This window comes from Ranitomeya variabilis, chromosome 2, assembly GCF_051348905.1.
Source record: "Ranitomeya variabilis isolate aRanVar5 chromosome 2, aRanVar5.hap1, whole genome shotgun sequence".
In the NCBI taxonomy this organism is placed as follows: domain Eukaryota; kingdom Metazoa; phylum Chordata; class Amphibia; order Anura; family Dendrobatidae; genus Ranitomeya; species Ranitomeya variabilis.
Window position 1 is genome coordinate 29841875 of NC_135233.1, and position 23716 is coordinate 29865590.

At 47.0% G+C, this 23716-nt stretch overlaps 1 protein-coding gene across 4 annotated transcripts; it reads right to left on the bottom strand.

Annotated features, from left to right (window-relative positions):
- Positions 1-1112: 1112 nt before the first annotated feature.
- Positions 1113-23661, bottom strand: BROX (BRO1 domain and CAAX motif containing). Of its 4 annotated transcripts, none has more exons than XM_077282222.1 (13): positions 23553-23661; positions 13039-13176; positions 12597-12703; positions 11605-11701; positions 10296-10391; positions 9559-9631; positions 8790-8895; positions 8480-8569; positions 7959-8044; positions 6972-7053; positions 4700-4850; positions 3580-3739; positions 1113-2049 (listed from the first exon to the last, which is right to left on the bottom strand). In XM_077282222.1, the coding sequence occupies exons 2-13, from the start codon at positions 13137-13139 to the stop codon at positions 1963-1965; spliced, it is 1236 nt and encodes a 411-aa protein (XP_077138337.1). In that variant the 5' UTR covers positions 13140-13176; positions 23553-23661; the 3' UTR covers positions 1113-1962. The 4 variants fall into 4 exon arrangements, with proteins under 4 accessions (XP_077138337.1, XP_077138335.1, XP_077138336.1 ...); XM_077282220.1 differs by lacking the exon at positions 23553-23661 and adding an exon at positions 23390-23537; XM_077282221.1 differs by lacking the exon at positions 23553-23661 and adding an exon at positions 23311-23440.
- Positions 23662-23716: the final 55 nt, after the last annotated feature.

The window sequence follows — 23716 nt, forward strand, 5'->3', positions numbered from 1 at the left end:
GCTGGAAAAACCTAATGGCTTAGCTGATATGGGGTCACTTTCTGCTCTCTGTTGTTTATTTTTGCCATTAGATGCATTTTTCATGATGCATTAATGCAGAGAATATATACGGTATAGGCCATTATGTAGCAGTAAATAACCTGAGATCTTACATCCTGAGTGTTAACAGAAAAGCAGTGAATGGAGTATACCAGGCCTTACACCGGGGCTGTAATTAGAAAGTCACATCCTTTAGACGCCATTAGTTGTAAGTAAAGATTTATTATTTATATTATCTTCTATACCTGCAAAAAAAAATGCTCAAATATTCTCCAGATGTGACGTCAAGTTAATGTATATACTTCTATATATACAGGGGATACCTGCGTGCACTGCTGTACATTTATACTCTATATATACACAAGGCGTTCCATACATATATAGCAATAAAAGGAGACTGTGCCGTACTTTTCACGTCCTCCCAACAGATGAAGTCTGTTGGATCTGTGGTTGCACAACTCGGACCCCCACAAATCCCAAAAACGAGGCTCTGAAATGCCCCTTTAGAATAGAACAGTGACTGCTTGTAGGTATCAACCGCCCTATTCATGGTCTATGGGCCTGCCGAAGACCACCAAGTGCTCCGCTATCCCCGGCAGCCCTACAGACAATGAGTTGAGCGGTGGCTTGCGCCAATCCAACGCAGAGGCCTGTTCTCGAGATAGGTGTTGCTGGCCAAGGCGAGACCACCCTTTTAAAGGCCCCTAAACACATTAAAGTTGGCCATACCTGCCTGTTTCATGTGGATCGCCTGTCTAGTTCGAGAGTGAAAGCTATGAGGGAGCGATTGTGAGCACACTGTCAATGGTTGTAGATTTATTGCCGTAAGACATTTTCAGTAGTGAATGACTTGTACCCTGTCGCACCATTGTATGTGGTCATCCGGCCCCTAAAAGGACCATTTATCCCAATTATGTCAATTTTAAGGCATCTTTTCTTAGAATGCTGAATTGTGACGTTCCTTTGATATTCGTCCTGGTCTATCTGCTTGGGTCAGTAGTCTCTGGCTCTTGGTCAGGAAACTCTCGAATCTCTTACCTTCAGGGATACCCAAGCGCGGCTTTTGAGTAGCCAGTCTGGTATGGTGAACAGATGACATCGCACCAGCCCTGGCTAATCAAGAGCCACGCCGGGGATCCCAGAATGTAATAAATTCTGGAGCCTCCTGACCTGGCCGATTTACCAAGGTTCCACGACTCAATCCACCCAACTCTAAACACCCATTTTTTCAATTTATTCTTACATTTCTAGGAATTTGGGGCTTGGAATATGAAGAAGAGAGACTAGCTGCTATGAAGTCTCCCATACACGGCACACACAGACATGAGCAATTCCTGCTCTCCTGTCTCTATGTAGAAAATTTTTTACACCAGCATGGAGGACATTATACAGAAGTACTGCGCAGTGTAGCTATGAATCCAGCTCTGGGATAAAACATAATTACATAAAAGCATGGCAGTCGTTCATGTGGAGCAAGACAGATTTTAGAAATTTTTCGGGGACTACATGATTTTAAGAAATGATGCTACCGAATTTACCAGAATAGACTTGTCAGGAACGCTGAGGGGTCCGGCTGTAACCATGCCTCCCCTCATTTGGTATTGATTGTAATTACACACAGTGTTAGCTGCAAAAATGAGGTTAGTGAACGGTTATGGTTAGAGACATGTCTGTTCTTACTAGAGAGGTGCATGCCCCCAGGAGGAGAGGAACACCCATTTATTAGGTAAGGTGCTTATCTATTCCCAGCACTGGAGGGATGAGACGTGTCCAAGTCCTATATCCAGTAAATAAAAAAATGAGGGTTGTCCTTATGTGATCTGGTGATTGGATATCTGCACCTCTAGGAGTAAAAGACCGGGAAGTCGTCATGAAAGGTCCTGGATTTTGGCGTTTAATGATTGTAGCGGATCCTCAGGTGGATTAGGAGATCTGACAGCCGCTGTCCTTCTGGGGCTTTATGTCCGGTTCCTTCATGGGCTTCACCTCCTCTTCTTTCTTCGGTTTGGCCTGGAGCATGAGGAAATATCAATGTTAAGTCTTATCCAACCTTGAGTACCTGTCGCTTTTACCTTTTTTTTTTATCGCTAATCTATTGTACACGCAAAGCTAGAAAACATTTGTCTAATACATTATATTTACGGTCTCAAAATCTCCGCACTCTCTGAAAAAAAAATACAAAATAAGGTATCAGAGGTTTTTATTGGGACATCATATGAAGCAGAACTGCAGACTGTCATGTCGGGTGACTGGTAAGAATAAGCAGTCATGTGTACACACGAGGAATAAAACTTTCTGGCCATTATTTGACTTGTATCCTGCATTTTCACCAGTTTACCCTCTGCAGGCTCTGTCTGTGCTCTTCAGTGGTCTCTGAGCTGGTGGGTGTAAAGTAGCTGCTATGATGTGCCATATACACACAGACACCCTATGAGATTCCTGTTCTACTTTCTCCATGAAACAAGTGTTTAAAAAGCAGCAGCGTGGAGGACATTATACAGCTGTACTGAGCAGTGTATCTGTGAATACAGCTCTAGGGTAGGAAATGTACTAAAAATCATTAGTTGGATTTTTATGACTCTCACTCTGCTCCTCAATCCCCCTTTGAGGGGGGGCGGGTTTGGGGAGGATAAGAAGTGGCTCATAAGTGGAGAAGAAGCAGATGTCTCTGAGAAGATACGAGTAGAAAGTTTGTTATATTTGTAGATTAGAAAGTTTGTTATATTTGTTCTTACTATTAAATTATTCTTGTGGAAACAACAGTGACCATTTCCCAAACTTTCTGTTCTACCGCCAAGTTGTCTTTCTTTTCCTCCTGAGATAGGACGACCTTTTCTATGTACTGTGCGTAAATTCAGGAGCTGCGCTCGCTCCTTGCACTAACATATATAATATAGAGCCACATACTGCCATTCATCCATATCTTTACAGAACCAGTCTACTTCTCCATTACTAAGAAATTGCAGTTTGAATTAATATTCAAATGATGCTGAAGTGCTTTCAGCATGTGAAAGCACTTCAGAGTTTCTGCTCTCCTCAGCTCTAATTCTCAGCCAGTGGTGCCTTCTGTTTGACTGACAGCTTCTTTGCTTTTCGACTTCAAGACAAGGAATCGTTCATCAAGCAAAAGGCAAGAGATTAGAGCTGGGGAGAGCAGAAACTCTGAAGTGCTTTCACATGCCGAAAGCACTTTAGCTTCATTTGAATATTGACTCTAACGGCGATTTCTCGGAGGAACAGAATTTCTAGCTAAAGGTATGGAGACGAGCAATATGCACGTATAGACAGTTCAGAGGAGGGGATCTCTTTAAGATAAGCTACACTGTTGTTTTCAAAACTATATCTTGTCACCCAAAACACAAGCTCTCATATGGCTATATCAAAGGCAAAACGTGAAAGTTCTGGCTCTAAGGAAGATGTACATCAGCATTGGGGAGATGTGGATGAAGGGTCACCTGCCGCTACAGAGTGATGTACAAACCAGGGAACAACCCGCGATGAACTACAAGGCGCAGCAGCAGATCAGAGCCAGGGTCTTACACTGTCGTCCTTTGGCCTCTTCGTAAGGTCGAATCCTGCCTGCGTCTCCGGGGTCCATTGTGGGCTCATAGCTGGAAGCTCAAAAGGTACGGGCTGCACCAGACCGTAATTTGCCTTTAGCTCCAATTCTGGCGCCTCCGGAGGAACCTTCTGGAAGTAACTGAAAGACACAATGAATATGGTTTTGCTGATATTGGCAGCTTGTACCGAAAAGGCATCTGATACCATCGCTGCCTTCCTGTACCGAGGGGCATCTGATGCCATCGCTGCCTTCCTGTACCGAGGGGCATCTGATGCCATCGCTGCCTTCCTGTACCGAGGGGCATCTGATACCATCGCTGCCTTCCTGTACCGAGGGGCATCTGATGCCATCCCTGCCTTCCCGTACCGAGGGGCATCTGATGCCATCGCTGCCTTCCCGTACCGAGGGGCATCTGATACCATCGCTGCCTTCCCGTACCGAGGGGCATCTGATGCCATCGCTGCCTTCCCGTACCGAGGGGCATCTGATACCATCGCTGCCTTCCCGTACCGAGGGGCATCTGATACCATCGCTACCTTCCTGTACCGAGAGGCATCTGATACCATCGCTGCCTTCCTGTACCGAGAGGCATCTGATGCCATCGCTGCCTTCCCGTACCGAGGGGCATCTGATGCCATCGCTGCCTTCCCGTACCGAGGGGCATCTGATACCATCGCTGCCTTCCTGTACCGAGAGGCATCTGATACCATCGCTGCCTTCCTGTACCGAGGGGCATCTGATGCCATCGCTGCCTTCCTGTAAAGAGGGGCATCTGATACCATCGCTGCCTTCCTGTACCGAGGGGCATCTGATTCCATCGCTGCCTTCCTGTACAGAGGGGCATCTGATTCCACCGCTGCCTTCCTGTACAGAGGGGCATCTGATTCCATCGCTGCCTTCCTCTACCGAGGGGCATCTGATACCATCGCTGCCTTCCTGTACTGAGGGGCATCTGGTGACATCGCTGCCTTCCTGTACCGAGGGGCATCTGATGCCATCGCTGCCTTCCTGTACCGAGGGGCATCTGACGCCATCGCTGCCTTTTGTCCTGGAGAGGAGAGACTTTCGGAGTTATTCTCCATGAAACCTGTGACTTACATGAATCCATTTTCCCGCTGACATTTCGCGAGCGTGTTCTTTACTTGTGTTCCCAGTTTCCTGAAGAAGATGTGACCCGAGGGCTTTGCTGTGGTTCCTGCTCCTTTGGTTTGACCATACTCCTTACATAAAGCCTCAGCCTTGCCATAAACTAGACAAAGAAAGGTAAGAACAATGAACCAATCCCTCCATTTTTATATATAACATGATTTATGATCACTAGAACTATCGATGTACCCAACGTCACTGTCCCCAGAACTGCTTGTATATCTACTATATAATTGTCTAAGAGGTACTTCCGTCTTTCTGTCCTTCTTTCTGTAGCAGGTAATTCGTTCGCTGATTGGTCTCGGCAGCTGCCTGTCATGGCTGCCACGACCAATCAGCGACGCGCACAGTCCGGAAGAAAATGGCCGCTCCTTACTTCCCGCACTCACTGCCCGGCGCCCGCATACACCCCTCCGCTCACCGCTCACACAGGGTTAATGCCGGCGGTAACGGTCCGCGTTATGCCGCGGGTAACGCACTCCGTTACCGCTGCTATTAACCCTGTGTGACCAAGTTTTTTACTATTGACGCTGCCTATGCAGCGCCAATAGTAAAAACATCTGTTAAAAATAATAAAAAACATAAAAAATGATTATATACTCACCTACGCCGCCTATCCCGCTCCTCGCGATGCAACCGGCACGTTCCGTTGGCACGGATGGTCTGGCAGAAGGACCTGCTATGACGTCACGGTCATGTGACCGCAACGTCATCGCAAGTCCTACGCGCCTGCGCGGAAAGGACCTGCCGTGACGTCACGGTCATGTTTCCGCGACGTCATCATAGGCCCTGCGCGAGCAGGCTGGGACCGGAAAACGACAGGCGACAGAACTACAAGTATGGTGAGTATGTTAGAACTACAAGGGGCCCTCGGATCGGAAGGTGAGTATGTTTATTTTTTAACCTGTGACATACGTGGCTGGGCAATATACTACATCACTGGGCAATATACTACGTGGCTGGGCAATATACTACGTGGCTGGGCAATATACTACGTGGCTGGGCAATATACTACGTGGCTCTGTGCTGTATACTACGTGGCTGGGCAATATACTACGTGGCTGGGCAATATACTACGTGGCTGGGCAATATACTACGTGGCTGGGCAATATACTACGTGGCTGGGCAATATACTACGTGGCTGGGCAATATACTACGTGGCTGGGCAATATACTACGTGGCTGGGCAATATACTACGTGGCTGGGCAATATACTACGTGGCTGGGCAATATACTACGTGGCTGGGCAATATACTACGTGGCTGGGCAATATACTACGTGGCTGGGCAATATACTACGTGGCTGGGCAATATACTACGTGGCTGGGCAATATACTACGTGGCTGGGCAGTATACTACGTGGCTGGGCAGTATACTACGTGGCTGGGCAGTATACTACGTGGCTGGGCAGTATACTACGTGGCTGGGCAGTATACTACGTGGCTGACCAGTATACTACGTGGCTGACCAATATACTACGTGGCTGACCAATATACTACGTGGCTGACCAATATACTACGTGGCTGACCAATATACTACGTGGCTGACCAATATACTACGTGGCTGACCAATATACTACGTGGCTGACCAATATACTACGTGGCTGACCAATATACTACGTGGCTGACCAATATACTACGTGGCTGACCAATATACTACGTGGACATGCATATTCTAGAATACCCGATGCGTTAGAATCGGGCCACCATCTAGTAAATACAAAAAAGGGGAAGGAGGGGGATGCAGCTGAAGTCTTGCTCTCAACCTCAGACTGAACGCTGTGAGAGGGGGGACTGAAGGGGATGAATTTGGATTGGCCTGATCAGAGCATTTGGATAAGAGGCTGTCAGCTTTGGACAATCCGTTCAGTTCCTCAAAATGAGCAGATGACAGGGTATTATATATTTTTTTCTTCCTCACTAAAGACATCACCGACCTACAGAATAGACGATGAACATACGATGCTGCGGCCATAAATGGAGAATGGGGGGTCCTGAAGTCCCCTGTGTGACTGCACACTCGACCATTGGTCCATACCCTACTATAGGACCGTCAGTGGTAGTGGTCGTTCATGCGCGCTAGATCTCCATTTACAGAAAGGACTTGGGCCACCCCAGCAGTCGGATGCCCCTGTCTATCACTTATGTCACCTGGAGGTACGCGGTATCGGGGCTCCGCTTATCTCTCTGCCATTGGCTTATCAGGTGCACACCAATATGGACTTACATTTCTCGGATTCCTGCAGGGACCGGATCGCTTCCCCACACTTGTCGCTTGCTAGGAGAGTCTGACCGTGATAGCAGAAAGCCTGTAGGGGGCAGCGGTGAGTAATAACCATGGTGTGATATGCAAAGTGTCCACCACCCCCAACCCACCATCAGGATATGTGATGCCGACGGACCCCAAAATGTCCCCGCTGATCCCCATCATATGTGACACACAGCAGATAGGGGGAGCACAAGTAAAGATGTCACTTAACCCCTCGATGTACATCACATGTCGGGTGCAGGTGTTTAGCTGAGCCTGTGCCATACTGGGCAGGTGCCGGCTGTGTTATACAGCCAGTACCTGAGGCTACGAGCAGCAGCCAGAACTAGCTCCAATCACGGCTGTTTAAACACTTATTCCCCCCTTCTCCAAGATCCTATCCCAATATGTAGTAGGTGTAATAATTATAATATTAGTAAATACCTCCAATTAGAAATGTAGTTTAGTTCTCCTGATAACCTGTCCCTTCCCTCATGTGCAGGGCATTGCAATAGGTTAAGTATCCATGGGTACGGCCACTAGCAACTAACTGTCACTATGAGTGGTCGTAACCATGGATACCTGCTATTGCAATGCCCTGCACATGAGGCAAGTGACACAGCGAATCAGGAGAACTATACTACATTTCTAATTGGAGGTATTTACTAACACTATAATTACATACTGGGATAGGATCTTGGAGATGGGAGTAACCCTTTAAATAACACTGGCAATCATTAGCAGCAGTAACTTCATATGTTCCCCCGAAATGGTACTAATAACCGTGCTCTCACTGGTCCATCCATGGCACTACTATGGCAATGTGGATGGAAAATAATAAAAAAAAGTTATGATTCTTGGAAGAAGAGGAGGGAAAACTGAAAACTGACTGCGGAGGGAACGGGATAAATTCATGTGCGAGGTGTATGACGATAGCGCCCCCTGTAGTACGGGGCGTGCACTTACATAAGCCATATAGAAACACATCTTCAGCTGGGTATAACTCCTCCACTTTGCAATGTACGCCGGGTCCAGGCTGGAAAGGGTGTGATCTATAAACGGAGGGAAATAGCAGAAAACGTTCACTGTAAAAAAGGGGGATCTGATCTGGACCCCCACTGTGACCAAGAATAAGGACCCACAGGTTCCTCTCTGTATTGTGCTGTGACCCTTGCTAATAATGAGTAACTCCAGAGAAAACAGCTGAGCGCTCACATTCGGCCATTCCTTCCGTCACAGACAGGGCTCCCTGGTAATAGCGGGGGTCCTAGAGGTGGACCCCAAGGTTATGTCCGTCTACATACTGGGTGTTCCGGCTCTGATTAGAAATGTTAGTGACTGGCGCCCTCTAGTGGACATTTTGGGAATGGACGTACTAAGTGGCAGCGCTCAGCGCGGCTCCTCTGCAGGACCTGGTGGTGCTGCCACCATTTACTCCGCTCCATAGGGCGACCCTCGGACAGAGGTGGAAATGCGAGAACACTCACCGACTCTCTGGTAGTAATTTGCGGTTTCATAGGCCAAAGCCGCGACCAGACCGGGGTTGTGCTTCAATTCGATCGCCCGAGCGATGGTCACTGCCCAGGAGAGAAGAGACAACACATAGTGCTAGGGTAATGGCTGCTGCAGAACCTCATCCTACGCACCTCAGCTGCTGCAGAACCTCAAAATACACATATCGGCTTCTGCAAAACCTCATCGTACACAGCTCAGCTGCTGCAGAACCCCATGATACATACCCTATTTACAGTAATGTGGGGGCTTAATCCTTCTCATACATGACTAGGACCACCGTACCTTCCTGTGCTTCCGCCTGGCACTGGATGATATAAGCGTCGATCACCCGACTTTCAAAATCCTGTCCTTTCTCTACCGGGGTAATGAGTTTTGGAATGTGAGTCTCCTAAAAGCAGAGAAGTGAGAGACATTCACACCGGTGCCGTCTGGTGAAGGCTCCATTATTATCAGTAACAGACCACGGACGGTTCTTTGGGGGGGTGGATAAAAAGTCCGAGGCTCAGTCTGGGTCTCGTGCAGTGGCCACTGCGCTGCTCCTTTTAATTATGACTGCAATGAAGTTTCAGGACCCCCGTTCTAGTGATCTGTGGGGGTTCCAGCCATCAAATGATTGCTATGGGGTGTCTTTTGTGGCATTTAGGGGCTATTTAGTTGGACCACTATCGATATTGGAACTTGTGATGTTAACGCCAGGTGTGCTCCTGGTTTTCTGCCCTTTTCGGGTTCCCGGACGCCTTAAATCCTGATCTTATGTGTCGGGGGTGAGGCAGCAAATGTCTGGGGACACTGAGGTTCGGCACGTGGGATTACACAGGGGGATCTTCCCTTGTCCTAGAAGATTGGCAGCTGAGATTTAGGGCAGAGCTGGTCCCTGGCTCCCCCTCTTCCTGTTTTGGGGGTATGCATGGCCGGCATAATGAACACCGGCATTATGGGTTCTGTACTTCAATCTTTTTGCCACAGACCATAAAGTGATCTCATAATATGGATTTATAATAGGTCTGAGAACTTTTGGGTTTTTGGGGAGAAGTACGAGACTGCACTTTACCTTGAGATGGCTGAAAATCCCCGCCGCGATCTTCAGACTCTTGTGAACTTCTTTGGCCTCAGTTTCTGTAATGCTGAAAGACATCAAGTCGAGTCATGGATGTCGCGAACGGTACAAGGCCAGGGGTCCTCTCATGGTAAAGGGGTTCTCAGAGCTTATACAAAATTGACCCAAAAGTAGGCAATTATAAAAAAATAAAAAAAATTCCCTCCTATTCAGTACCACCATGTTATTCAGACATGATGTCATCTGGGACCACTGATCAGTCAACTGACCACTGCAGCCAATCACTGGCTGCAGATGCCACCTGCCAAATATGCAAAGGTCACTGCGGAGGTAAGTGATTGGTGGCAGTGGTCAAGTGACTGACAAACAAGACGTCCAGTTATTGTAGACTAGTAATGTGATTGTCCGCCACAGGCGGGAGAGGAGAAATACTGGGGCTGCTTGTGGTGTCAGTCTGTATGAGCAAGCGGGCCCCTGTCTAGGACCCAAGAGTTTTTTTGGGATTTTTTTTTTTTGTTTTTTAGATGTACTGGAGCATTAACAACAATAGTCAGAAAAAAAATCTACAAGTAATTGATGATTTGTGGATATGGGGACATGGTGCCGATAGCCAAAAAAAAAGAAAATGATAAAATAATTAGAAAAAAAAATAATTTACTTTTAGAATCCATTATTCCACAACAACATGTCAGTGATTCATGGCCACAGAAGTGCGGAAAGTCAGTACTCACTCCTCCTTTCCAGCCAGCCGGGAAGCAAATTTACTGTACCAAAGACCCAGGTTAAAACCCATCGAGATCAACTCGAAAACGGCGTCTTGTTGGGCACTGCAAGAAGTACAGAAAACAATGACAGGAACTAAGTACACCCTTGGGATGACTTATGGCATAATGTGTAATATATATATATAACAGGCAAAGAAATCATTCATAGATGTCCATAATTAAGTGTAATAATGAGAAATGACACAGGGAAAAGTATTGAACACATGAAGAAAGAGAGGAGCATAAAGCGATAGAAAGTAATGACACAAGCTGAAATTTATCAGTAATTAGAAAGCAATCCTGCCACTTAGTGACAAATATCAGTTGGTTCAACTGATGCCTATAAAATGGTGTCTCCTTACAAAGGTGCCACACAAGAAACATGTCATCATGGGTAAAACCAGAGAGCTGTCTCAAAACCTTCACAACCTTATTGTTGCAAAACAAACTGATGGTAGTGGTTGCAGAAGAATTTCTAAACTACTGAAGGTTCCACTGAAATGGGGAAAGAACGTAATTTCACCATGAACCGGCCACGACCAGATGACCCCCCCCCAAAAAAAAAGATTTCAGACAGAAGAGTGAAAAGAATCATCAAAAGAGTTGTACAAGAGCCAAAGATCACCTGTGGAGACCTGGAATCAACAGGTACAATTGTTGTTTTTAAAAAAAACAAACAAAAATAAGGCTACATTCCGATGAGTTTTTTTACACTGCGTATTTTTGAAAAAATGCAAGTAAACTATTTAAATTAATGAGTGCAGAAAATCTGTAAAAAATCATCAAAAGCTCATAGTGGGTACATAGCCTTAGTAATGCAGTTAACCTCCGTGGCCTGTGTGTGTACGCACGCTCACAACGCAACCGCCATGGCCTGTATGCACGCTCACAACGCAACCTCCATGGCCTGTATGCACGCTCACATCGCAACCTCCTTGACTTGTATGCACGCTCACCATGCAACCTCCATGGCCTGTATGCACGCTCACCACGCAACCTCCATGGCCTGTATGCACGCTCACCACGCAAGACTCCATGGCTGAACAAAAAGCAAATTCAAGTGTTTTCAATACTTTTTCCCTGTGTCACTTCTCATTATTTCACTTAAATTTAAGGACATCTATGACTTGATTTCTTTGCCTGTGTGGATTGGATGGGTTGTTACCGACATCTGGTGAAAATTTCATGCCAATATCACCCATAGAAATAAATGTACTTAGAAAATTGGTGACGTGTTCAATGCTTATTTCGCCCAGTCTCCTCATGTATACTGTACCTTGGCACGCTGCCCTGCAAGGTGTCCGTCCACTTGAAGTTCTGGATGTATCGCAGTTTATTGTCTTGAGTTCCTCCATCCAGCGCATTAATGAAGCCTAAATGTCCAAGAGAAAAGAACCAACACAGAATATGAGACCAAGAACTTCACCGAGTCTGCACCTTTAGAGCGTTTCTTATACAGTGTTGTGTTCCCTTGCTGTAAGTTGCGCTGAACGTCGGCTTTACCGCCTTATTTTCTGGGCTCTGAGGTTACACATACCGGACATAGAACCCCTAGGATGCCGTAAACAAAGGGTTAACGCCAAGACGCAAAAAATGTAAAAATCGACAACCGTGTCATAAAGTTTTTGAATTTTTCTTATTAAAAGTTCGTGGTATTCTTCCTTAAAAAAAGCAAAAAAAACCCAAAAATAATAATTGCCTTTTCTCTAAGGATCACCAAGTGTTCGGCAACATAGATCCGGTCCGAATGTAGTCGTCTCAGATCTGCTGATTCTCACGACTGCTGGAGCAAAGGAGCTGTCAGACACAGCCAGACTCCTCATACAGAAGGCAGAGACGGTTTATTGCCTTCTCTGCCTTCTTCATGGCTGTACACACTGTGCTGAACGAGTACAGGAAGCAGTAACGGACCCTCTTGCTCCAGTCGGTCGGATCCTAGCAGTCCCAGACCAGCTCTGAGGCCGAACTTCCCCTGTAACTGGGGCTATGATGCTATTTTTTCCCCATGATATGTGCTATTACTATTTGCAAGTAATATAAAAAACGTATAAGTATTTGATATCACCGTAATCATACAGATCAAAAGGAAGAAAAAAAACAAAATCACGTAATTTAGACAACAGTGTGGAAAACGAGAATTTAAAATGCAAAAAAATATAGGAACTGATTTTGCTTTTTTATTTATTTATTAATTTTTTTAAAGATTTTTTCAGCACAAAATTGAATTCCTAAAACAAATACCACATTGCCCCCCCTTTCTCCACTCACCCAGTAGCAGGGAGAAATAGGTGTCTGAGGCGTTCTTCATCATCTCCGGGTTACAGGTGGAATCTGTGAATAGTTCCAGCAGTCGCACTCTGCTCGTCCGTAAATCGCTAGAAAATATGAAATATTACATTATATCAGGCAGCAATTCTCTGACATGCTAATAAATATTTCTATAGGGATGGTGCTCTGTTTTTTTGATGGGAAGAGTTTGCAAAATCTCTTCTAAAAGCCATAGAGGCACATGATAACGTTCTGGCTGGCTGCGGTCACCACTAGAGGGAGCTCCTTGCATACAGTGGACTCGCATGTTTATGACTTGAGCTCCCTCTAGTGGTGGCAATAAGAACTTTTTATAATTAAAAGGGATATTCTCATTTTGTAAAGTGATAGCAAATCAAAACCTTATGGTAGGTTGGGCATTGACCTGTGACGTTTGTCTCACCTGCACATCTTTGAAGCTGCAGGGGTGGAGGCGACGCCATAGAAATTAAAGGAGACCGGCGCAGTGGCCTTGAGTGGGTTACGATGAAACCAGTGGGTCATTTTGGGGTGATCGTTCCTTTACCAAAGTGCGATTCTCCTGAAACAAGATGTAAGTGTTATAAAGAGGGAGACAATCACAGCGGCGGAGGAAACGACATCTAACAATACAGTGATAAAACCAACGTGGAGAGAAACGAGCGATGACACCACCGTACAGCGCCAGAGCTCGCTGTGGACCACCGGTATGAATGGAGTTACCACTGCTTTGAACTATTTTGGGTGCTGTAAAGTCAGGCATAAAAATGGCGGTGATCAAAGTTGGCTGGCGAGAAGTCAGGAGCCTACTGGGCCATTATTTTCATTTTTGGAAGGCCAGCAGAAAGCCAATATGGTCACAGCAACGGCCAAGCATGCGACCCCCTCTGACAACCAGACTGGTTGTCAGCTCTCCCAGACACAGAAAAGGCTCCCAGTAACCAAAAGAAACAAACTGAAAGAAAATGTACTTCAAAGCTTTTTGGAACAGCCGAAAAATTTCCCACCTCCGCCCCCTCCATTGACTGTATTCTATAGATGTGAAGGGCGCCATTGTCTGCGGGGGGCGTTAGTGATCACAGTGGGCAGGACACATGACTGTGCGGAGGTCCTGGGTACGCGCAGACAATGTCATTACTGTAATCCTCCCAGATGAACTATTACAGGATCCGGCACAAAGTCGCATTCATCCTCCGCTGATTGTACGCAGAGTCTTGTATTGTGGGGACGGGAATGTCACTGACTGTACGGAAGCAGATTATTAATCAGACGTCACATCAGAAATAAGAAAAGGACAAAATCAATTCAAAAATCCTGCAAACATCGCTGTCACATGCCATTATTGACCTTCACTGGCTTTCCTTGAAGTGACCATAAAATCTGTAATATTATACCTGTGAAATATCATATGTGTCCCCCTGGTCAAAGGTGCAAAAGATCATCACATCATCAGTAGTCTACTGTACTGCTGGAGGCAAGACAGGCAGGATTATCACTGAACTGCTGGATGCAAGACAGGCAGGATGATCACTGAACAGCTGGATACAAGACAGGCAGGATGGTCACTGTACTGCTGGAGGCAAGACAGGCAGGATTATCACTGAACTGCTGGATACAAGACAGGCAGGATGATCACTGAACAGCTGGAGGCAGGACAGGCAGGATTATCACTGAACTGCTGGATGCAAGACAGGCAGGATGATCACTGTACTGCTGGAGGCAAGACAGGCAGGATGATCACTGTACTGCTGGAGGCAAGACAGGCAGGATGATCACTGAACTGCTGGATACAAGACAGGCAGGATGATCACTGAACAGCTGGATACAAGACAGGCAGGATGATCACTGAACAGCTGGATACAAGACAGTCAGGATGATCACTGAACAGATGGATACAAGACAGGCAGGATGATCACTGAACTGCTGGATACAAGACAGGCAGGATGATCACTGAACAGATGGATACAAGACAGGCAGGATGATCACTGTACTGCTGGAGGCAAGACAGGCAGGATGATCACTGAACAGCTGGCAACAAGACAGGCAGGATGATCACTGAACAGCTGTAAATAAGACAGGCAGGATGGTCACTGAACAGATGGATACAAGACAGGCAGGATGATCACTGTACTGCTGGAGGCAAGACAGGCAGGATTATCACTGAACTGCTGGATACAAGACAGGCAGAATGATCACTGAACAGCTGGATACAAGACTGGCAGGATGGTCACTGAACAGATGGATACAAGACAGGCAGGATGATCACTGAACAGCTGGATACAAGACTGGCAGGATGGCCACTGAACAGCTGGATACAAGACAGGCAGGATTATCACTGAACTGCTGGAGGCAAGACAGGCAGGATTATCACTGAACTGCTGGATACAAGACAGGCAGGATGATCACTGAACAGCTGGAAACAAGACAGACAGGATGGTCACTGAACAGCTGGATACAAGACAGGCAGGATGATCACTGAACAGCTGGATACAAGACAGACAGGATGGTCACTGAACAGCTGGATACAAGACAGACAGGATGGTCACTGAACAGCTGGATACAAAACAGGCAGGATGATCACTGAACAGCTGGCAACAAGACAGGCAGAATGGTCACTGAACAGCTGGAAACAAGACAGCTAGGATGATCACTGAACTGTTGAAGACAGGCAGGGTTATCGCTAAACTAATGATTAATAACGTGCAAACCTCTTCCCATTAAGGGTATGTGCACACGTTCAGGTTTTTTCGCGTTTTTTCGCGATAAAAACGCTATAAAAACTGATTAAAAACGCATACATTATGCATCCTATCATTAAGAATGCATTCTGCATGTTTTGTGCACATAGTGCGTTTTTTTCCGCGAAAAAAAACGCATAGTGGTAAAAAGCATTAATTTTGCGTTTTTTTTTTTTCGTTTTTCCCGCTATTCTATGAATTGGGAAAAAACGCACAAAAAACGCGTCAAAAACGCGGTAAAAACGCGTGCGGATTTCTGGCAGAAATGTCCAGTTTTTGTCAGGAAAATTTCTGCCAGAAATCCTGACGTGTGCACATAGCCTTACGGTTCTCCTCCCCTTCGTACAGAATGAATGATGTTGCAGAGTTCTGTTGCCTTTTTTTCAACAGCCACAAAGAATATATACACAGTGGTGTGAAAAAGTGTTTGCCCCCTTCCTGATTTCCTATTCTTTTGCATGTTTATCACACTTAAAAGTTTCAGATCACAAAACAAATATAATTATTAGACAAAGATAACACAAGTAATCACAAAATTCAGTTTTTTAAATTAAGGGAAAAAGAAATTCAAACCTACAGAGCCCTGTGTGAAAAAGTGATTGCCCCCCCTCCATTAAAACATAAATGAACTGTGGTTTATCACATCTTTGGGAAGTTGAGTTCAAATTCTCTAGCCACACGCAGGCCTGGTTACTGCCACACCTGTTCTCAATCAAGACATCACTTAAAAATAGGACCTGCCTGACAAAGTGAAGTAGACCAAAAGATCCTCAAAAGCTAGACATCATGCCGCAATCCAAAGAAATTCATGAACAAATGAGAAACAAAGTAAATGAGATCTATCTCATCTGGAAAAGGTTGAGAAGTCATTTCCAAAGCTTTGGGACTCCAGCGAACCACAGTAGCAGCCATTATCCACAAATGGCGAAAACATGGAACAGTGGTGAACCTTCCCAGGCCGGCTGACAAAAATTACCCCAAGAGCGCAGCGACAACTCATTTAAGAGGTCACAAAAGACCCCATAACATCCACAGAACTGCAGGCCTCACTTGCCTCAGTTAAGGTCAGTGTTAATGACTCCACCATAAGAAAGAGATTGGGGAAAAATAGCCCGCATGGCAGAGTTTTCTGCTGAGCAATAAGAACATAAAGGCTCTTCTCAGTTTTGCCAGAAAACATCTTGATGATCCCCAAGACTTTTTGGAGAATACTCTGTGGACTGACGAGACAAATGTTAAACTTTTTGGAAGGTGCATGTCCCATTACATTTGACGTAGAAGTAACACAGCAGTTCAGAAGAGAAAAATCATACCAACAGTAAAATATGGTGGTGGTAGTGTGATGGTCTGGGATCTGTTTTGCTGCTTCAGGACCTGGAAGATTTGCTGTGGTAAATGGAACCACGAATTCTCTTGTCTACCAAAAAATCTTGAAGGAGAATGTCCGGCCATCTGTTCTGACCTCAAGCTGAAGCGCACTTGGGTTATGCAGCAGGACAGTGATCCAAAACACACCAGCAAGTCCACCTCTGCATGGCTTAAGAAAAACAGAACTAGGACTTTGGAGTGGCCTAGTCAAAGTCCTGACCTTAATCCGGTTGAGATGCTGTGGCATGATCTAAAAAAGGCGGTTCATGCTCGGAAACCTCCAATGTGGCTGAATTACAGCAATTCTGCAAGATCAGTGGACAAAATTCCTCCAGAGCGGTGTAAAAGAGTCATCGACAGTTATCACAAAACGCTTGATTGCAGTTGTTGCTGCTAAGGGCGGCCCAACCAGTTATTAGGTTTAGGGGGCAATCACTTTTTTCACATAGGACCCTGTAGGTTTGTATTTCTTTTTTCCTTAATAATAAAGACCTTCATTTAAAAACTGCATTTAGTGTTTCCTCGTGTTATCTCTGTCTACTATTTACATTTGTTTGGTGATTTGAAACATTTAAGTGACAAACATGCAAAAGAATAGGAAATCAGGAAGGGAGCAAACTTTTTCACACCACTGTATATCAGCCCATATTCTGCATACGGGACACAGACCAAAGAGAAACCATATTCGGCTCTAAGCAAATATTGCCCAGGTCTAGGCCCTTACACCAAAAGTAGGGTTAGGTAATGACACTCTCCATACATCTTTGTTGAGGAGCCCCCTACTAGTCACAGCAGAGGACTTAAACTCTACACCAGTAATCACAACAGGCCTAAACTATTTTCTCAGTAATTTCAACCTTTTGACATCTGTGTCCTCTTGGACCAGTGACCACCGTGGGGTCCTCCTATCACCCCAGCTTACTCCCCAGTAGTAACAGCAAGGCCTCCCTTTCGCTCCACGTACTCCTACATTGTGCCCTCTGCTCAGCAGGTGGTGTTTAGTTTCTCCTGGCTCCAAACATTTCTCTTTTTTTGTTATATACATGGATTATAACAACATCTACTGTATAATAGATAGATGTAGCTGTCACTTTAAGACAACAGAGCCTGGTCCATGGAGGGAGAGGTCTATGACGCTGCGCTACTTCACGTGACGGCAGCACATGATGACTACCTGGAGTTATCGGAGGAGCACGGACCTGCATTTCTTGATTATTATTACACCACAAGTCACACGGGTTCTTCATATCTGTAGGTGACATGAAATGGCCAAAAATCGCAAAAATATTAGCCATATTCGTGCCAGTCACTCCTCTCTAAGCATCTGAGGCCTGTCCTCAAAATTACACCATTAAAGGGGGTTTCTGGGAATAAGTTTGTTCAGCCTATTGGGTTGCGCGAGGTTAACCCGCCACTGCAGCAGTGACATCATGACAACGGCACACATGACCACTGCTGCCAATCACTGCGCTCAGCGGCTCATGATTGGCCGCATTGGTGGTGTGGACATTTCAAGATACCAGTGTGTGGACTTTCTTGGCCCATGTCAAGGCATCCTAAGCTCAGGCGGGCCTTATGGTTCACCCTGTGTGCGGGAAAACTTTGACTAATGGGAAAACATGTGCCAGCGTATACCAAAGAGGCCGGTTAAGAGGAGACTCAGGTGACATCGGGATGAGCAGTTGGAGCATTGAGAGTTAAACAACTGAGCATCAAGAAATTCTGTATAAGGAAATAAAGTCAAACTTGAAAATCTGGTCCCTCCGGGACCAATGAAGTAACCCGAAGAGGAAGTGCTGAAAAAGTGACATCAACTGAATCCCCAGACACCAGAGACGAGGCCGCCCTGCGCTCTGGCATCTCCATCCCCAGACAGCGGTGACGGGGCTACCCCGAGCTCTGGCATCTCCATCCCCAGACAGCGGTGACGGGGCTACCCCGAGCTCTGTGATCTCCATCCCCAGACACCGGTGACGAGGCCACCCCGAGCTCTGTGATCTCCATCCCCAGACACCGGTGACGAGGCCGCCCCGAGCTCTGTGATCTCCATCCCCAGACACCGGTGACGAGGCCGCCCCGAGCTCTGTGATCTCCATCCCCAGACACCGGTGACGAGGCCGCCCCGAGCTCTGTGATCTCCATCCCCAGACACCGGTGACGAGGCCACCCCGAGCTCTGTGATCTCCATCCCCAGACACCGGTGACGAGGCCGCCCCGAGCTCTGTGATCTCCATCCCCAGACACCGGTGACGAGGCCGCCCCGAGCTCTGTGATATCCATCCCCAGACACCGGAGACGAGGCCGCCCCTATCCCTGGGACCCCCTACTGATAATGAGAAAAAGGGGGCTTAAAGGGAACCTGTCACTTGATTCATGCTGTCCAAACCAAAAGTGAATGGAATCCACCCCGACTCAACCGTCCTGCTGCACCGGTGCCACCTGTCCGTGCTCATCCGGAACCGGGGCATCGAGGATCCACCTCACCACGGAGAATAGATAACGTACACTCAGCGAGCACAGAGAGAAATGTATTCACAGAAAGCAGCAGAGGGAAGGAGAAACACTCCTAACTTGTCAGGCTCAGCTACATCTAATCCACAGCCGCCCTGCGATGGATCAGATATCGGAGGTCACGTGAGGGGAAGCATCACGGCTCCGGGCGCGGTGTGCAATGTGTGAGCTGTACTCGGCATGTGACCATGTGATGTCATCGCTGGTTAATTATAGAAAAGATCTGTAATAACAAATCACTGCCAAGAAAATCATTAGCGGGTCGTGAAATCCGCCACTTTCCACATCGGACGATGGAACGTTATAAAGCACAAAAGTCATATATAACAGGGGGCGCCACGGCCACGAGCCAGCCGCTACTCACAGAAAGCGGATCTGTCACCAGAGTTCACAATACATTATTATTACATAAACCTCTGCAACTTGATGAAGCTGGTGTACTAACTGTGAAAAACAGAAGTCAGAATTATTGGAAAATTAGCATTTTTAGAAATCCAACTAAAGAGGGAGCTCACGGGTCCAAGTGTCTTCAGTCTCTGGCCCCAGACTGACTGACAGCAGCGGCTTCTACTGAGAGGTGTGAGAGAGGAGGGACATGGAGGAGCTGTCAATCAGGCTAGGGGGGCGGAGATTCAGTAGCAGGGACACTGAGGAGCTGTCAATTAGGCTAGGTGGGTGTAAATTCAGCAGCAGGGAGGAGGGACACTGAGGAGCTGTCAATTAGGCTAGGGGGGCATAGATTAGACATTTAAACTTTCATAAAGGATTATACAGTCATTCTGACATGGATTTTCACAGGAATTTCACCAGCTGCATCAGGTCTAAGTGATCCATTTAATACTGCATACAGTTTATATTGTAAGTCCATGACAGATTTGCTTTGAAGGGGTTGTCTGGTCTAAAATGAAAAGTCTGCAGTCACTCTGTGTGACTGCAGACTTATGAATCCCCCCAGCACACGCACTGTGTGCTGCGAAGATTTGCCAATTTGTGATCCGGGAAAGGCGGTGATGCATGCGTTATGCATAGTACCAGGTAGCGCCTGTCTAGTGGACGTGGCCTCACTCCATACACTTGTACAGAGCGAGGCCACACCCACTAGATGGGTTCAATTTAGTACAGGCAACCCCTTTAAAGCGGATTAGAACCGCAGGACCAGCTGCAAAAAGTGACTAGGGACCAGCAGCATTGCCATAGACAGCTTAAGTACAGGCGACTTGTTGTTTTTGGAAGAGATCAGCCATGTTTTTAGCGTTTTATACCAGGTGTTTAACCCTTTCATGACAATATACAGTACAGATCAAAAGTTTGGACACACCTTCTCATTTAAAGATTTTTCTGTATTTTCATGACTATGAAAATTGTACATTCACACTGAAGGCATCAAAACTATGAATTAACACATGTGGAATTATATACTTAACAAAAAAGTGTGAAACAAATGAAAATATGTCTTATATTCTACGTTCTTCAAAGTAGCCACCTTTTGCTTTGATGACTGCTTTGCACACTCTTGGCATTCTCTTGGCGAGCTTCAAGAGGTAGTCACTGGGAATGGTCTTCCAACAATCTTGAAGGTGTTCCCAGAGATGCTTAGCACTTGTTGGCCCTTTTGCCTTCACTCTGCGGTCCAGCTCACCCCAAACCATCTCTATTGGGTTCAGGTCTGGTGACTGTGGAGGCCAGGTCATCTGGAGTAGCACCCCATCACTCTCCTTCTTGGTCAAATAGCCCTTACACAGCCTGGAGGTGTGTGTTTGGGGTCATTGTCCTGTTGAAAAATAAATGATGGTCCAACTAAACGCAAACCGGATGGAATAGCATGCCGCTGCAAGATGCTGTGGTAGCCATGCTGGTTCATTATGCCTTCAATTTTGAATAAATCCCCAACAGTGTCACCAGCAAAGCCCCCCCACACCATCACACCTCCTCCTCCATGCTTCACGGTGGAGCCAGGCATCTAGAGTCCATCCGTTCACTTTTTCTACGTCACACAAAGACACGGTGGTTGGAACCAAAGATCTCAAATTTGGACTCCTCAGACCAAAGCACAGATTTCCACTGGTCTAATGTCCATTCCTTGTGTTCTTTAGCCCAAACAAGTCTCTTCTGCTTGTTGCCTGTCCTTAGCAGTGGTTTCCTAGCAGCTATTTTACCATGAAGGCCTGCTGCACAAAGTCTCCTCTTAACAGTTGTTGTAGAGATGCGTCTGCTGCTAGAACTCTGTGTGGCATTGACCTGGTCTCTAATCTGAGCTGCTGTTAACCTGCGATTTCTGAGGCTGGTGACTCGGATAAACTTATCCTCAGAAGCAAAGGTGACTCTTGGTCTTCCTTTCCTGGGGCGGTCCTCATGTGAGCCAGTTTCTTTGTAGCGCTTGATGGTTTTTGCCACTGCACTTGGGGACACTTTCAAAGTTTTCCCAATTTTTTGGACTGACTGACCTTCATTTCTTAAAGTAATGATGGCCACTCGTTTTTCTTTACTTAGCTGCTTTTTTCTTGCCATAATACAAATTCTAAGGGCTTTTTTCCATTTGCGAGAAACACGTCCGTGTCTCGCATGTGAAAACCAAGCTGTGGCGCCGGCACTTTGGAGCGGAGCATGCAGCTCCATGTGTTGCTATGCGGCCGCACGCCACAGCTTGGTTTTCACATGCGAGACACGGACGTGTTTCTCGCAAATGGAAAAGAGCCCTAGCAGTCTATTCAGTAGGACTATCAGCTGTGTATCCACCAGACTTCTGCACAACACAACTGATGGTCCCAACCCCATTTATAAGGCAAGAAATCCCACTTATTAAACCTGACAGGGCGCACCTGTGAAGTGAAAACCATTCCCGGTGACTACCTCTTGAAGCTCATCAAGAGAATGCCAAGAGTGTGCAAAGCAGTCATCAAAGCAAAAGGTGGCTACTTTGAAGAACCTAGAATATAAGACATAATTTCAGTCGTTTCACACTTTTTTGTTAACTATATAATTCCACATGTGTTAATTCATAGTTTTGATGCCTTCAGTGTGAATGTACAATTTTCATAGTCATGAAAATACATAAAAATCATATATATATAGCGCAAGTCGGAAGCAGGTGTATGGAGTAGGTTCATGCAGCGAGCCCACCCCATACACCGACAGGTGAGGTTGTAATACACATTACAGCCAGGACCTGCCGCTAACAATCACAGGTGGAGCGTAAATAGAAAGATTCTTGAATTGTATTGAGTCTAAGGGCGCAGTCAGACGGCCGTATAATATCTACAACAAGAAGAGAGCGCCGGAGACGGGAGCGACAGACGCCGGAGACGGGAGCGACAGACGCCGGAGACGGGAGCGACAGACCCCGGAGAAGAGAGCGACAGACCCCGGAGAAGGGAGCGACAGACCCCGGAGAAGGGAGCGACAGACGCCGGAGACGGGAGCGACAGACGCCGGAGACGGGAGCGACAGACCCCGGAGAAGAGAGCGACAGACCCCGGAGAAGAGAGCGACAGACCCCGGAGAAGAGAGCGACAGACCCCGGAGAAGAGAGCGACAGACCCCGGAGAAGGGAGCGACAGACCACGGAGAAGGGAGCGACAGACGCCGGAGACGGGAGCGACAGACGCCGGAGAAGGGAGCGACAGACGCCGGAGAAGAGAGCGACAGACGCCGGAGAAGAGAGCGACAGACCCCGGAGAAGAGAGCGACAGACCCCGGAGAAGAGAGCGACAGACCCCGGAGAAGAGAGCGACAGACCCCGGAGAAGGGAGCGACAGACCCCGGAGAAGGGAGCGACAGACCCCGGAGAAGGGAGCGACAGACCCCGGAGAAGGGAGCGACAGACGCCGGAGAAGGGAGCGACAGACGCCGAAGAAGAGAGCGACAGACGCCGGAGAAGGGAGCGACAGACACTAGACAACTCATTATGCAGGTGTAAGAACTACAACTCCCAGCATGCCCCGATACCTGCAGACTATGAATCGGCTGGAAGTGCAGGAACAGGCTTTCTGGGACTTGTAGTTCCACTACAGTTAAGCCCAGCCACAGGTGGCCGTGCTGTGTGACTACACGGCTTCTGCACATTATGAGGTCGCACTCACCACAGCAGGCAGCGCTGTAAGTTGTCGCCGTGTAGCCCCCGATGCTCTCGGCTCCCTCACAGACCTCCCTCACACTTACCAGCCTTCTTCCCGGCTGTGACACTACAGGAAGTCTCCACCTGACGAGCGGTCACCACTGCGGGAGGAGGAGACTCATGACGGAGCGGTCACATAGGTAAACACGGCCAGGACTTGCCTCTACGCATGCCCAGTACCATCCCTGCCGCTCCCACCTCACTCACCCTTCTGTCAATCATTCCAAAAGCACCGCCCCCTCTGGAGTTGGATGACATCATGTGAAGGTGAGCATGCGCAAATGACCAAGCTGCTGTGGTTGCCAGGGTAACCTCACGCCCTTCTGAAATGCCCTTTAACCGGTGGGCGTTTTCTTTCCCATGAGCCAATA

Coding starts and splice junctions, on each gene's coding strand:
- BROX (XM_077282222.1), bottom strand. CDS start 13,139: ATGACCCACTGGTTTCATCGTAACCCACTCAAGGCCACTGCGCCGGTC. Junction 11,702..12,596: donor CTATTTCTCCCTGCTACTGG/GTGAGTGGAGAA, acceptor TTGGACATTTAG/GCTTCATTAATGCGCTGGAT. Junction 8,570..8,789: donor CCAGGCGGAAGCACAGGAAG/GTACGGTGGTCC, acceptor TCTCCTGGGCAG/TGACCATCGCTCGGGCGATC.